This window comes from Monodon monoceros, unplaced genomic scaffold, assembly GCF_005190385.1.
Source record: "Monodon monoceros isolate NGI ecotype Baffin Bay Population unplaced genomic scaffold, NGI_Narwhal_1 Super_Scaffold_8, whole genome shotgun sequence".
Classification (NCBI taxonomy): Eukaryota; Metazoa; Chordata; class Mammalia; order Artiodactyla; family Monodontidae; genus Monodon; species Monodon monoceros.
This window is the reverse complement of record NW_021703785.1, coordinates 59,721,713-59,737,915: the sequence shown is the minus strand read 5'-3', so window position 1 is coordinate 59,737,915 and position 16,203 is coordinate 59,721,713. Positions and strand designations below refer to the sequence as shown.

Sequence of the window (16,203 nt, the reverse complement as noted above, 5' to 3'; positions counted from 1 at the left end):
TAGTGCAGCCATTATGGAAAATGGTATGGCAGTTCCTTAAAAAATTTAAAATAGAACTGCCTGATCCAGCAATCCCGAGTCTGGGTATATATACAAAAGAATTGAAAACAAGGTCTCGAAGAGATGTTTTTGCACACCCATGTTCAATGTACCATTATTCACAATAGCTAAGATGTGGAAGCAACCTAAATGTTCATCAGTGGATGAATGGATAAAGAAAATGTGGTATATACATACAATACATTATTATTCAGTGTTAAAAAAAGAAAGAAATCCTGTCATAAGCTACAACATAGGTGAACCTTGAGGACATTATGCTAAGTGAAGTAAACCAGTCTTGAAAGATAAATACTGCAAGATTCCCCTTAGGTGAGGTATTTACAGGAGTCAAATTCTTAAAAAGTATAATGGTGATTTCCAGAGGCTGGGGGGAGGGGGATATAGGGAGTTGTTTTTCAGTGGGAGTAGAGTTTCAGTCACGCAAGATGAAAAAGTTCTAGAGAGTTGCTGTACAACAATGCATATAGTTAACAATACTGTACTGTACACTTGGAAATTGTTAAGAGGGTAAATTTATGTTATTTTTTCTTTTACCACAAACAAAAAAATCTCAGACATCGACTCAAAAAGCAATTCAGAATTCCTTGTCTCATGAATTGTTCTATTATGGTCTCTTTGAATTGGGATCCAAAAAAATTTGATTGATATGTTAAAAAAATAACAATTCAGAGGAGTAATACTGTGAATGTGAGGAATTTTAGTTATACCTTATCCAATTTTTTCACCTATATTTTCATTTTTATGAATATACAAGAGTGATATGATTAAAAATGTATGCTTAGGAAGGATTAAAAGAGTTCTTATAGTAATTTATATAAAATATAAATTCTGGGCTTCCCTGGTGGCGCAGTTGTTGAGAGTCCGCCTGCCGATGCAGGGGACACAGGTTCGTGCCCCGGTCCGGGAAGATCCCACATGCCGCGGAGCGGCTGGGCCTGTGAGCCATGGCCGCTGAGCCTGCGCATCCAGAGCCTGTGCTCCGCAACAGTGAGAGGCCCGTGTACCGCAAAAAAAAAAAAAAAAAATATATATATATAAATTCTAAGGGCTAAGAAAACATTGTCCCATTTTATTGGGAACATTTTCTTTGCTATTGGTGTATAAAATATGTGCATCTCATAATCATTGGAATCTTAGAGTTGTTGAGGGGATGCTGCTTTCTATAAAGAAATTAAATATTGTACTACCTTCATTCTGATTTTTTTCCCAAGAGAAAAAAAGTACATTTTTTTTTTTAATTTTAATTTTTAAGAGTCTGGCTTACCTCATTCTTTTTTTAGTGTTTGCAAAGTATTTAATAGTATGTGGGCATTATTTGAAATCACAAGAGTCAAGATTTTTTTTTTTTGGCTGAGCCGTGGGGCTTGCAGGGTCTTAGTTCCCCAACCAGAGATTGAACCCACACCCTTGGCAGTGAAGGCACGGAGTCCTAACCGCTGGACCGCCAGGGAATTCCCAAAAAGTACATTTTAAATAACAACAATTAATTCACCCCCTCACCTCCTTCCTCCCCTCACCAAAAAAGATAAAATTGTGGGTGTGTGCTTTGGGTTTTCTATGCAGACATCAGTGATTAACCGTAACCATAAACTGAATACTGGGTATAAAAACAACGAAGGATAAGGGTAGTGCAATAATGTTGGAAAGTCTTAAGTTTTTACAAGATTTTCTTAAATTTTCTATACAATCAAAGCATCTACTCCCAAAGTGGGATTATTTTGTCTCTTCATCTCTGATCCTTATTCTTCTTTCTCTTGTGTTGCCTACTACCTTCAGTACAATGCGGAATAGTTGGTGTCAGTTGTCACCTGTCTATTCTCTGTTTTTAATGGAAATTATTCAAAGGTTTTACCATTGTGGTTGATGTTCAATATAGGATTTTTAGTATATGTCCCTCTTGAGATGTATAGGCTGGGATGCTTTAATCTCTCTTTCTGTCATTTAACAGTGGGACCATTAAAACAATGGCTTCCTAAAGAAGAGGGGAAGGTAGAAGTGGCCTCTGACATTGAAGTAGAAGAAGAACAACCAGCACCAAGATCTGATGATGATGATACGTAAGTAGGTCATACCTAGATGCCGAAGGGAAGCGCGGGATATAGTAAAAATGGTAAAAAGTTAAAATGCTGTTGTTGAGGCATAGAATATAGCCTCAAAGACCCAGCTAAGGAGACCAAGTTTTCTTATATACATGGGTTTGTCTCTGGGTTCTCCATTCTTTTCCAATGGCTTTGTTTTCCCTTCCTGCATCAGTGATATTCTGTCAGTTACTATGGCTTTATTGTACCTTTTGATATCTGGTATGGCTAGTCCTCACAGCTTCCTCTAGTCTCCATATCATTTTCTTCAAAATTATCTTCGCTGTTGCTTTTTACTCAACGTATACATCCTTTCATTCTCTTGTAAAGTGTCATGAAAAAGCTTGTTGGGATTTTGATGAGAATGAGATTACATTTGTTGATTAATTTATGGGAATTCACATCTTTGTGATTATAAGTCCTAACATCCATGAATATAGTATAGCTCTCCATCTATTTATGCCTTTTAAAATATTCTTCAGTATTTTTATAGTTTTCTTCATGATATAGATACCACTTAACTTTTTTGTTGTTGCCATTATTAATGGGGTCATTTTTCTCCTACTACATTTTGGCTACTGCTAGTGTATGGAACACTATTGATGTTGTATCCTGTAACCTCACTGAACTCTCTAATTAGTTCTAAAATTTGGAGTCCTTTGAAGTTTAAAATTTTTATTATAATTTACTTTTAAAATAGGTAATATATTTACATGGTTCCAAATTCAAAAGGTATATTCTTTTCATAGTCTTTCTGCTATCTCATTACCTCTGCCACACAATTCCCCTCCCCAGAGTCAACCAATCCAATCTGCTTCTTGTGCATACTTCTTCTGAGAAATTCCATTAAAATGTAAGCAAATCTGTATACCTTGGTATGTGTATATTCCTTTTCTTTTTTATAGAAACAGTTTCATAATGTAGATACTATCTCGCAACTTCCTTTTATCACTTAACAGTGTATCTTGAGTACCTATCATAATATACAAACAGTAGTATATAGAGAGTTTAAATTCCCAGAACAGCAAAGTGTTGTGTCAAAGAGTATGTACATTTGTAATTGGATAGTGTCAAATTGCCCTTCACAGAGGTTACACCTATGAACAGTTCCACTGACAGGGTATGGAAGTGCCTGTTTCCTTGTACATTTCCTTGCTCAGTGTGTTACCAAACTTAGGATCATTTCACAGTTGATAGATTTTAAAATGCCATTTCAGGTTTGTTTTAATTAGCATTTCTTTTATGAGTAAGGTTGCCTTTCCATATGCTTAAGATCCATCTTTATTTCCTCCTTTGGGAATCAGTTTTATTTATAGCCTTAGTCATTTAAAAAATTTAGGCTATTAACATTGTGTTGATTTGGGGAACTTTTTGTATTTTAGGGAAATTAGTCTTTTAGCTGTAATATGTTTCAAGAATATTTTCCCGTTTTTTGTTTGCTTTTTGATTGTATTTATAGTGACTTGTGCCATGAGGAAATTTCTTACTTTTGTTTACTTAGATTTATCAATTATTTAATAAAAAATGATACCAGAATTTTTTTAGTACTTTTATGATTTAGTTTTCTATTTAGTTAAATATTTTGTTCATCTTGAATTTTACTTGTACTGTAAAGTGTGGCTCCAACTTAATTTTTTCCCCAAATAACTCCTTACTTATTCCAATGCCATTTATTAAAAATCTTTATTTTTGATACCAATTTGAAGTGCCACTTTTATGATATACAACATTTTTATGTGTATTTCTATCCAATTCCTATTCTTTCTAGTCTAATTATTATAAACATGTTTATAATATGTTTTATTGTCTGGGGGGCCTTTCATTGTTCATAATTTTCCTGTCTAGTCTTACTTGTTTGTTTTTCCATGGGAACATTGGAATCAACCTGTCTAGCAAATAAAGGAGGGAGGAAGGAGGGAGGGAGGGAGGAAGGAGGGAGGGATGGAAGAAGGAAGGAAGGGAGGGAGGGAGGGAGGGAGGGAGGGGAGGGGAGAATTTTCTCAGCCTCTTCCTTTTTCTCCTGGTCTCTATTATTGCTGATGCGAAATCTGCTATCATCTAATTGTTTTTCCTTTGTAGATGTGCTAACTCTCTCCCTAGTACTTTCATAACTTACTTTTCCTTCTTTCATTCTTATGTTTTGGTATGATATCTCTAAGTCTGGATTTATCTTTTATCCTCCTTGGTTCACTTTCTTCTGAGAACTCATGACTTTCTTTAGTTCTGGAAATTTTTTACCTATTATTTCTCCAAATATCACTTTTCTTATTCCCTCCATTTTGGCTCTCCAATTAGATACATTCTAGAGCTTCTCAATCTGTCCCCAATAACACCTAGTTGTACGTTCATATTTTTTAAAAAAGTATTTATGTATTTAGGCTGCACCGGTTCTTAATTGTGGCATGCAGACTCTTAGTTGCGGCATGCATGCAGGATCTAGTTCCCCGATCCCTGGCCCCCCTGCCTTGGGAGCATGGAGTCTTGCCCACTGAACCACCAGGGAAGTCCCCTTTCATATTTTTTATTCTTTGTTTCAATCTAGGTGAATTCTTGAATACTGTTTTCCAATTCTCTCTGGGTATCATCTATTAGGTTTTTAACTTAAATGATTACATATTTCCTAATATTTATAATTATTTTTTCTTATATTTATATGTTCTTGCTTCATTCTTGCATAATTGTTTCCCATAATTTAAAAACATTTTAAAATGGATGTTGTGCTTTAATTTCTCTTGTTGAGCATACTTACTTTAAGGGCTTTATCAAAATCTTCTGTCGATGCCAATTATAAACAATCTATAATAAAGAATAGAAGAGAGTTTTATTCAAGCAAAACTGAGAACTATAGACCAGGAGCGTAGACTCCACCAAGGAAGAAGAAAGCCCTCTGGAGAAGCATGGTTTTCAGTACAGTTTTATATCTTATCAGAACAAAGAACAAACATCAAACATGACAGGGGTACCTTCCTTCAAGGTTTCAAAAGAGCCATTAGCACATACACAGCGAGTCAGGATGACCTTGGTGTCTGGGAAGGGACCCTCATCTTTGAAGGAGTATTTTAGCATTGGTGTCATAGGAACAGGGATCATTTATCCCTATATTCAGAGTGGACACTTTTTTTTAAATTTATTTTTGGCTGCGTTGGGTCTTTGTTGCTGCACACGGGTTTTCTCTAGTTGCGAGGGGGGCTACTCTTCGTTGTGGTGTGCGGGCTTCTCATTGCGCGGGCTTCAGTAGTTGTGGCTCCCGGGTTCTAGAGCACAGGCTCAGTAGTTGTGGCGCATGGGCTTAGTTGCTTTGCGGCATGTGGGATCTTCCCGGACCAGGGCTTGAACCTGTGTCCCCTGCACTGGCAGGCGGATTCTTAACCTCTGTGCCACCAAGGAAGCTCCCAGAGTTGACACTCTTTAATGGTTAAAGCAGATGTACAAGTGTGTTTGGCCATAAGACAGGCTGTTCCAGGTCACATAAAGTATAGGCCAAATCATGTATAAGCCAGAATGACTTCCCCATACCCCAATATGTGAAAATTTCTTCCAGTGCCTCCATAAAAATAATTTCATCTCTTGGGCTTCCCTGGTGGCGCAGTGGTTGAGAGCCCGCCTGCCGATGCAGGGGACACGGGTTCGTGCTCCGGTCCGGAAAGATCCCACATGCCGCGGAATGGCTGGGCTTGTGAGCCATGGCCGCTGAGCCTGCGCGTCCGGAGCCTGTGCTCCGCAACGGGAGAGGCCACAACAGTGAGAGGCCCACGTCCCAAAAAATAAATAAATAAATAAAATAATAATAATTTCATCTCGAGTTAGTTCAATGGTCCAACTTAAAAAAAAAAATTGTTGCCCACCTTACCTTTCTTACCATTAGATTTATTCTTGTGTTTTGGAATTTCAGTTTGCAGGCTCATTTTGTTTTGGAAGTTCTTTTGTATTTTGTGGGGTTTTTTTGGTTTTGTTTTTAAAATTTTCTTCCCTCCTTTCTTTCCTATCTCCTAGATATCTGACAGGTTTTTGGTTTCTTCATTGGGTTCCCCTCTATTCTTCCTAAATGGAACCCTTGAAGAGCTGCTCTTCAGTGCAAGGGTGGTCTAGGAAAAAAGCTCAGGAATGTGGCTTCTCTGTCTTGGCTCAATCTCTGGGAGAAAAATACTTCCTGAGAAATTTATAACCATGGATTTGCCTTCACTCAGATTTGGAGTTTGAATTTACAACACTTGGATGGTCTAGAAACATGTACATTGAACAATTAACATTAAAATTAGCAGTAAGAGATTGTAATACTCTGGGATCTCTAGAAGAAATACATATAGAACACTCTGGAGGGATATAGCCTCAATCCAGGTTACAGTGAATTTCTCACTAAAGCACTGCTGAAGATGGGCTCACAATTAAAGATTAAATCCACTATGAGAGACAGCAAACACAACAAATAGCTAAATTAGGTCATAAACAACTTCCGATAATATGAGTATTTAATATTTGCATAATAATTACTATTGTGTAGTTAAAATTATTTAATTAAAATAAGAAAACATGAGAAAAAAGCAGGTCTATCAAAAAAGAACAGGAAGATTTGATAATCAACCAATAGAACTTCTGAACGTGAAAAAAATCTTCCAATAGAAATTAAAATTCAGGAGTTTAAAAACAGGATAGAGTTAATGAAGGAATTAGTAACTAGAAGATAGATCTGAGGGGGAAAAAATGGTCGAAAATGTGAAAGAAGTGTTGAGAGGCACGAAGGCTCAATGTATATCTTAAAGGAATTCCAGAAGAGAATAAATGAAGAGCAATATTCAAAGCAATTATAGCCGTGAACTTTTTGGAATGATTGAAAGCCACGAATCATGATATCTGGGAAATAAAAGAATAATCAAGCAGGATCAATGAAAAGAAATTCACACGGACATATTACATTGTAGAGGAATGGAGACAAAGGCAAGATTTTGTGTAAGCACATACCTGAGTAATGGCAGCTTAACACATGGGAGCTATAATTACTGGTCCACCCCGAATTGATGGTCTCCAATTTCAGGGGAGTCCTCTGTGATACCTAGCAACCCTATGCCTGGTCAGCTTCCCTCCAAACCCTCAGTCGTGCACACTCACCCCCATCCACCTTGCTCTCATCACGTACCCTGCCTTCTACTTCACAGAGGGGGTGTTTTGTAGGTGGAATTACCTCTTGTGTAGATCCATGAATTTTTTACACATGCGTCCTTGACTCCTTCTCCCTCCCTATCTTCCTTCTCAGAGGAAAGCAGTCTCCCTTCCTGTTGAAAGCTCCTCCTTACACAGGTGCTCTAAGTCCCAGCCTTTCCTCAGTGACCATGTTGCTATCAATTAATCTACCTTTCTCCTGTATTTTCAACATCTATTACTTACTTCCTCTCAGCTTATAAACATGCCCAAATCTCTCCCATCTTGAAAAACACCAAAAAACCCCATTCCCCTTATGTTCTTGAGATAATACTGTCCTTTCAGAGCAGGGCTCCCCTCAGAGGAGTTTTAGCTCATTGTCATCACTTTTTTAAACCTCCCATAGCTTTCTTGATCCACTATATTGATGGCTCCGGCTGCAGAGAACTCTGAAATATTCCTGCAAAGGTCATCTATTACCTTGAAATTGCCGAGTCCGATGATCATTTCTCAGTCCTCATCTTATGTGACTGCTCCCTCTCTCTGGAAATTCTCTGCTCCCTTGGCTTCCATGACGAACACTCTTGGTTCCTACCAGCTCCTCCTAGGTTTCTTTCCTTTGCCCCTTAAATATCTGTGATCTTTGAGATAGTTTTCTTGGTCTCTTCCCTTCTTCTTTTCTAAAAGCATCAGTGTTGCAGCCTTAGACACAATTTCAATTCCTGGTCCTAATAGTTAAGAGCTGTGAGACCTTGGGCACTTTTTTTGAACCTCTCTGAGCCCAGCTTCTTTATAAATGGATGATGATAATGTCCACCTCAAGTGTTGTTATTAGTAGAAGAAATATAGTATGTATAAAGTGCTCCAGGGAGTGACTGGCACATAGGAAGGGCTCAATATATGGCAGCCGTTGTATTATTTTTTTTCTTTTTTTTCTCTTCCCTCCTCTTCTTTTAAACTAAGAGTAGATGGATATTAATAAATATAAAAGTTATTGCACACAAATCCAGCTAAACAGAATACTGATTCTCCCAACATTGGTTGTTTATCATCCTTAGAGAAACCAGACTGATATGATAATTTATTACCTGGGTGGAAAAGCAACTTTCAAACTGGTCAAGTGGGGGTGGGGCATGAGAAGGGACACTAATTTTCACATGTATTCATTTGTGTTTTGATATCCCAAAGTTGACTTTTTACTGCTTATTATTTCAGAAATTTTGAAGAATCTGAAGATGAGTTGAGAAATGAAGTAGTAGAATCCCTGGAAAAACTCTCTACTTCCAAAGAGGCAGAAAAAAGGGAAGAGGTTTCCAGTTCCTCTAAGGATGCTGAAAAGAAAGAGGGGATAGGCATACAGAAATATGCAGAATTAAATGAGGGTTTGTAGAGTATTTTTACTCCATCTGATGACAAAATTTGTATTGTTGATGAAGACCCAGGAACATCAACCACCAGTCAAAATATACAAGTGTGATCATTGAACTTTTTCTTAAATAACAAGTTAGTATCTATTACAGTGTCTCTTTGGGAGCAGTCATAAATATACATTTATTGTAAGGGTTTTCCAGTAATCCCAAGGCTTTATTAGTTTTCTTCTCAATTTAGACAACAGGACTAACTTCTGAATTAATGAAAATTAATAAAATTTAATTAAATAATTAAAATTATTTAAATTTTTTAAAATAATTTTAAAATTATTTAAAATTAATATTTTTACGCTAAGAAATCTTTCAGATAATATGTGTGGTTGGCAGAGTAATGTGGCTCCCCTCACCCCACATGCACCCAAAAATGTGAATATATTTTTACCTGGCAGAGGGGAATTAAGGTTGCTAATCCGCTGACCTTAAAATAGGGAGGGTATCTTGGATTATTCAGGTGGGCTCAATGTAAGCACAAGCGTCTTTGAAAGTGGAGGAGGGAGGGAAAGGAGAGAACCAGAGAGGTGGCCACTGAGAGGGATTCAGCTTGATGCTGCTGCCTTTGAAGATGGAGGAAGGAGCCACAAGCCAAGGAATGCAGGCAGCCTCTAGAAGCTGGGAAAGGCAGGGCAACGGATTCACCCCTAAGGCCTGCCGAAGGAATGCAGCTCTGCCAACGCCTTGGTTTTAGCCTAGTGAAATCCACTTTAGATTTCTGACCTATGGAAGTGTAAGATAATAAATTTTTGTTGTTTTAACTAAGTTTGTGGTCATTTGTAACTAGTGATAGAAAACTAATATACAAACTCATTCATTTAAAATAATGAATCTGTCGTTTTATAAAACGATGACTTTGAAATTTCTTAAGGTATATTGAACATGCTTTTCTGAAGCTGATGTTGACACTTACAGGAGTAAGGAGAGGAACAAGGCATGTCAATTATGTACCAAATAATAATTTTATTGTTTCATTGAATTATTTTCTAATAGTTTCAAATGTATAGACTATAAACTTCTGGAAGGCAGGGACTATATCTGGTCTTTGTTTCTTATGATGATCTTTTTATATATAGCGCTTAGCACCATGCTAGCAATGTTTCTTAACTGAGTAAGTAAATACTAATACAATTTCCTCATTAAGACTGTAAGCCCTTTGAGGCAGGAAACTAGACTTAAACTTTTTGTATTAATTATAACAATCCCAGTGTTGAACATGTGCCTGGAGCTTAGCAGATACTTGTTGTACCTGCTGCTATGAAGGACAAGAGTGGTTATATCTAAGTGGTAGAATTCGGCCTGAAATAGCTGGTCTATAATGAAAATAAAACTAAGTTGGCACATTGATGCATTGCTGAACCAAGTAAACAAAGATGAGGAGTGGTTGGTCAAATTATTCCTAAGGTCTGCTTAGCATTTACATTTGGTATAATATTAAATGTGGGGCATGTAAGGGTCAAGATTTCCCTAACTGGGATGTGTCCAGTCTTTTCTATCTTTATTTTCCTGGTGATGTCTGAGGGGCTGTTCTTCCAACTTGATGTATAGAGTACATTCTACTCTTTTAGGGCTCAGTATGGTCACATCATGAGGCTAAGAATATTTAACAATTTCTCACCATTATGTTAGTTTCAAACTAGGTAACACATGACCCTGAGGGATTGAAGCATCTTTAATTCTACAGCTCTTTTAGTGGTCAGTATATACATGTTTAATTTACTTTCAGGACATTATCTGGTTCAGACACTGAATCTGCTGGTATCATCCTCATTCTAAACAGTACCTGAAAGCATGGAAAATGAAACGTGGTTCCTGAAAAATCCCAAAGATCAATTATATACAGGAAAAAAAAAAAAAAGGAATGTTTAAGGTCAGTGTTTAAGAGTAAACATATCAGGTTTGCTCCAATAACAAGATGCTTGGCTAAAATCTCCTTTAGGTAACAGCCACCCACCCTTATCATTCATTCTAAGATTTTGAGTTCTTTGCTGTAAATTAGGAAGTATTCAATGTGATAAGTATGCGTATCTGCAAGGTTTTTCAACCTGCTCCAGCCCAATTCACCTTACCTATCTTACACACACTGTCACCTTAATCATGTTCTTGAGGCCCAGTTCTGATTACTTTACTCTGGTTTTAGGCTTGGCTACATCTGTTAAATTGAAACTATTGATCAGACCTGCATGTCTTTAGAATAAATTTTGTTAGAAAAATCATGCGTTTTGGTAACTATGTATGATATCTATCAACTTGATCATTCTTTAAATAGTACCAAGAAGAGTTATCAACCCTTAATCTCCCTTCTAAGTGTCTTGTAACAGTTATGCATGATCCGAGTGAGCACATAGCACTAGAGTATTGGAACTGATGCTTCTCCAAAGCCAAGGGTGGCCTTAATTAGGGTCGGGAAAGAGGAATAGTGGGTGAGGTAGGGCAAATCACATGGGCATAATTTGATTCTAGTAATTTGCATAGCTTCTTGTTGTGGTTTAATGGAAGTAAATTTTTAAAAAAATTTTTATTGGAGTATAGCTGATTTACAATGTTCTGTTAGTTTCTGCTGTACAGCAAAGTGAATCAGTTATACATATACATATATCCACTCTTTTTTAGATTCTTTTCCCATACAGGTCACCACAGAGTATTGAGTGTACTCGAGTTCCTTGTGCTATACAGTAGGTTCTTATTAGTTATCTATTTTATATATAGTAGTGTGGGAAGTAACTTTTTCATTGTACCCACTGACACATTTAGCAGACACACCTTCACGTATTTATTTATTCATATCATAGTTCTGGAGTCTAGGGCACATTTACATAATTAAATACACAAATATTCTGAAAGCACTGATAATCACTGGCACCTATCTCATATTTTTGTCTGGAATATGACTTTGTAAAATACACTGAAAATTATTAAAGTGTATGAAGCTCTGTAGCATTTTATATGTCTGAAATAATATTCATTTAAAAAAATCTATTAAACCTGACAACCTATTCCTGGGTACAAGAGGCAAAACAGTTTTGTTTTGCCTTTAAAAACTTGTTTTCTTTCTTTAAAAAAAATTCTTGGCATGTGGAGCTTGGGAATATTAGCAGTAGATAATAAATAATTCAGAATTGGGAGACTACATGAGGGGTGTAAAGGCACTGTACTGGGAAAAGTATCTAAGATAATAAAACCACTTCTTTAGATCTTACTTAGATATAGACTTTGTACCTATCAAATCTAAATCATATTTAGATACAAATAATTACTATACAAAGAACATGTAACATGTAGTTTGTTATGCACAACTGGAAATAAGAATGTGAATCACCACTGCTGTAGGTTCAAAACAGCATGTTTGGACCACTCAAAAGCAGTGTCTTCCAGGAATTAATAGTCACTCAATTTCTCCAGGCAGACAGTAGCTGACATATTGCTTTGACATTCTTCATGGTATCAAGTATTCAGAAACAAACAAACATTTAACACCACATTAGGAACACTGAAAGGAAACATATATGCAAAATTTCTAATGATAGGTTTGTGATAAATGAAAATCATTTTGAAGAAATTAGCTTAAAAAATATTTTGTGGAATTTCAGAATCCTTTCTTCCTTTCCTATATCCTCTACTTTTGCTCTGTCCATTTCAATTTCTTTATCTTCAGTCCCATGATTTTCTTTGGGTAGATGGGTAAGGTGAGTGGACAGTGGTAATGAATCTTACTTCAAAGACTAGCTATAAGAAAAAGCACCGGGCTGGGGGGTCAGAACCCCCGGGTGGTAATCCTGATTTTGTCATTAAACAACTTTGTGATACTGACAGAATCAAAGTTCTTTAAATTGTTCCTGTCTGTAAAGTTGAAAATAAGAGAAAATTGGACTAGAGAATTTGTAGGGCTCCTTCCAGCTCCAATTTCCACCAGTTTTTCTTTTCTAAATTGAATACTCTCCAACACAAAGCTACTCTGGTGTGTCAGAACATCCTGGGACTCTGTTTTGGTGCTTTTTGATCTGATGACAGAAGATGGCCTGCAGACGAATCAATAATGTAATTGGAAGCAGATAACGAAGCTGGGTGGATTGATGAATGGACAAGAGGAGACTGGAAAGGAAAAATGTACCTCTTTCACATGCCCGTAACACAGAGGTGTATCAGACTGTGAAGGAGGTCAATTTACTGAACTAGAAGAAACTGATTATGTACGCAGAAAATGTCAAAAGTTATAGGCTCAACAGCCATATTTGCACATGTATATATTCACTTTTCCATGCTAGTTATTCAGGATAGGAGTCCTGTTAAATTATACTGATTCCTAGTTACTGGCTTAGTAACAAGAATCTACAAAGGATCGTAATGCATTGATAAAGATAGGATTCTAGAAGACATTTACTATATATTGTTACCTTTAAAGTAACTTTTATAATTTTCAAAGTACTTTCACATACTTTCTGTGTTCCCTGTTTTCTTTACAACTATGAAAGGCAGTGAGGACAGCCATTACCATCTCCAGGTTACAGAGAAAGAAGCTGACACTCAGAACGATTAGGAAGCAGCTTTAGTGTCAAAAGGTCAGATGTTTGTAAATGATGAAGCTGAGGTCAGATCCAGCTATTCTACTGCTAGTCCAGTGCTCTTTTCAAAATGCCACCTCACTATCTTACAGTGCATGATGCTGATTACAGAGACCATGTGGATGGATCCAATTATACCTTCAATATCAGAAAAACAACTTACCGCGATGTTCTGACTCAGACCTCTTGAATGACTTCAAAAAGCTGACTTATAGCCTCTGGGACATGAAAATGTTAAGGGAAAATGAGAGGTCCAAAAAATGTACTGATAGCACTAAACATAAAACTATTTTCACAAATACCTAGTTAATGGAAAGGATTACTGGCAGTACCCTGGTCTCTACATGCCCACGCACACACATAGAGCAATCACAGTGAGCCTGTCTTCTGACTACATGCTTTTAGAACATGATTAACTCTGCTTAAAGTTTTTGTTCTTTTAAGAGGATCATTAGATAGATTCAAAAATTTTATCCACAATATTGCTTGAATTTAAACGTACCAGAATTTTTCTGTGTTCCAAAAATGTCAAAATAATTCTAAAGTACTAATCAATTATCAATCACCCATTTTTTCCCCAATATTTCCTTTTTTCTAAAAGGAAATTCTCTTTCCTGATTTCTAAAGTAAAGTGATTTGATAAATAGTATTTTAAAAATATGGATTATACCAAAATTAAGATTGTTCATTTTTTTCTTTCAGACCCATATTTTTCAGAATTTGAGACCAAACACTAGTCTAAGATTTTTATATTTAAACTATATAAGGTTACCTTTTCCACTTAGGTAATTTTGCCTGTTTCCACTGAAATAAATACCTTGGTTATATACATACTGCTGAGGGCCTTGCTTAGACTAACTTTATTACAATAGGGAATGAGTTTAGAAAAATATTAACATATGAAGGTATCTAACCATTTTATATAAAATATCTCTAGTTTGTACAGATACGGAATTACTGAAATAATTTTTCCACAGACGTTAGGAATGTCACTTCAAACTCCTGATCGGAGAATCTGCTTACAGATGCACGAGCATTGTTCCTGATTTGGAGTCTCTTTTCCGCAGACATGGAAAGAATATGGGCCATAGTCTCAGCGTAGTCTTCTTCACTTTCAGCCAGAAAGCCAGTTCTCTCGCCTTGGTGAGGAACGACAATGTCGAGCTTCGGGCCCCCTGAATTGTGTGCAAGGACAATCGTGCCGGCTGCCATACACTCAACAATTCCTGAGAAACAGAAATCATGTCATCTTTTAAGTTTCTGAATGTGTTCATAAGAACAAGGATGAGCAGAACCCTTTACAAATTTTAAGATTCACGGGCGATTTAAGTAAATGTATGTCTACAAATGCACTCGTTTAACTTCCCTGGTGAAAATAATTTTACGTTTTTTAGTCATCAAAGCTTCATAATAATGCTACTTGTCTTTACTAAAACAGACAAGCAGATAGAAGAACAGTCTATAAAAAGTAAATATACTGCAGATAATAAAGCAAAGTAGAGAATGTTATTAGCAAGATGGTAGATAGCTAGTGGATATTAAAAGATAAAAAGGGGTAAAAAAGATATCAAAAACATTAAAAGTTGAGTATCGGTGTTTTAATCTCATCGAAAGAAAATCTCTGCTTGTGACATTTTTCCTGATATGTGAAGCAATCCATTGGCAAAAGTGTGTATATTTTTCTTCCTATTTGTAAGATTATATTTAATGATACTCTTTTCTTTGTCAAAGACTCTCACTGCAGGCAGCGCTATTTCTTGTGCCTAAGAATGTTTCTGAAAGTTGCATCACTAATGACACTTGCCAAGTTGAGTGTACAGAAAGTTTCTCACATCCTATTCAAGTTAATATCAAGCACATGTGAATGCTTTAGGGTGAGGCTGTAGTACAGAATGCATAAATTTTGTCCCCAGGAAATCTGAGACAAAGCAGCCTATTCCATGAGCTGTGTTAATTCTATCTTTGGTAGGCCTTATGCTTGAATAAACCAGATGTCTAATCAATAAATTATTTTCATGCTCGGAATTTCCGGGTTTTTTTTGTTTTTTTAGAATTTCAGGTTTTTGTACTCTAGCACAGGTTGGTCTTATTTCTTACTGTAAGAAAACTTAACAGCAATGTGATTTAAGGTTTTGTTGTGTTTTTTAAGAGGGGGATGTGAGTGATTTAATTCATGGGTACCTTTAGAACCTGAAAGATAATCCCATTGCCTTTATTTTTCTAATTAAAGAATTCCTAAATAATTTGAAAATATAAAATATTCCTGAATTAGAAAAAAAAGGTATCAAAAACAAAATGTTCAAATTACAGCATTAGGAGAAAACAGGAAAAAAGTAAGCCATCTTCGTGAGGCACACTAAGTAAAGCTGGTGCTTCTGTTACTGCCTGAATTTCTGGCAAATCTGAGACAACTGTGTGCCGCCCAATAGCAGTGCTGAACTAAATGAAAGTTTTGATTAGTTTCTGCCAAATGATGTAGGTTAGGATATAAATTATTCTAGCCAGCCTTTCTTACCCATGTTTCTAGGGGGAACTAAGCCCTTCAGAAAATGATTTGGTTTACTGTTTTCTTACTTCTCCAAAGGATAGTACAGGCTGATATCATCCTAGATGCACAGGAGAGAAGTTAAATCATTAACAACTGTTTCTGCAACACGGGTGAAATCTCTACAGAATTTTCTGCTAATGCTTTAATTTGAACTCTTATTTGAAAAATATGGATTACACCATAATATTCTGTTCCAGGCTGGATACCGTTCCTCTGTACTTTCTTGGAGACTTTGACCTAATCAATTTTACCCTCTCCCTCTACTTCTCCCTCTCTACTGGCCCCTTCCTATCAGCCCTTAAGCTAGCTCAAACTCGTAAGAACAAAGTCTCTGTGAGGGTGTGTACACGTACACACACACACACACACACACACACACACACACACACACACACACA

The 16,203-nt window shown here is 36.5% G+C and overlaps 2 protein-coding genes across 12 annotated transcripts in view; one reads left to right on the top strand and one right to left on the bottom strand.

The window, feature by feature from the left end:
- Positions 1-8,992, top strand: part of LOC114887950 (serine/threonine-protein kinase Nek5-like) — a 62,864-nt gene extending 53,872 nt beyond the window's left edge. For all 10 annotated transcript variants that reach the window (XM_029209745.1, XM_029209741.1, XM_029209740.1 and 7 more), the window contains 2 exons: positions 2,009-2,117; positions 8,490-8,992. In XM_029209745.1, coding sequence (XP_029065578.1) covers positions 2,009-2,117; positions 8,490-8,664 — 284 coding nt within the window. In that variant the 3' untranslated portion in view covers positions 8,665-8,992. The remainder of the gene's footprint in view (positions 1-2,008; positions 2,118-8,489) is intronic.
- Positions 8,993-9,207: 215 nt separating this feature from the next.
- Positions 9,208-16,203, bottom strand: part of ALG11 (ALG11 alpha-1,2-mannosyltransferase) — a 17,913-nt gene continuing 10,917 nt past the window's right edge. The window contains exons 4-5 of one of the 2 annotated variants that reach the window (XM_029209764.1): positions 14,208-14,483; positions 9,208-13,475 (exon numbers count right to left, since the gene is read on the bottom strand). In XM_029209764.1, the coding sequence (XP_029065597.1) occupies positions 14,212-14,483 (272 nt within the window). In that variant the 3' untranslated portion in view covers positions 9,208-13,475; positions 14,208-14,211. Of the gene's footprint in view, positions 14,484-16,203 lie in introns of both variants that reach the window. The other variant, XM_029209763.1, reaches the window with a different exon arrangement.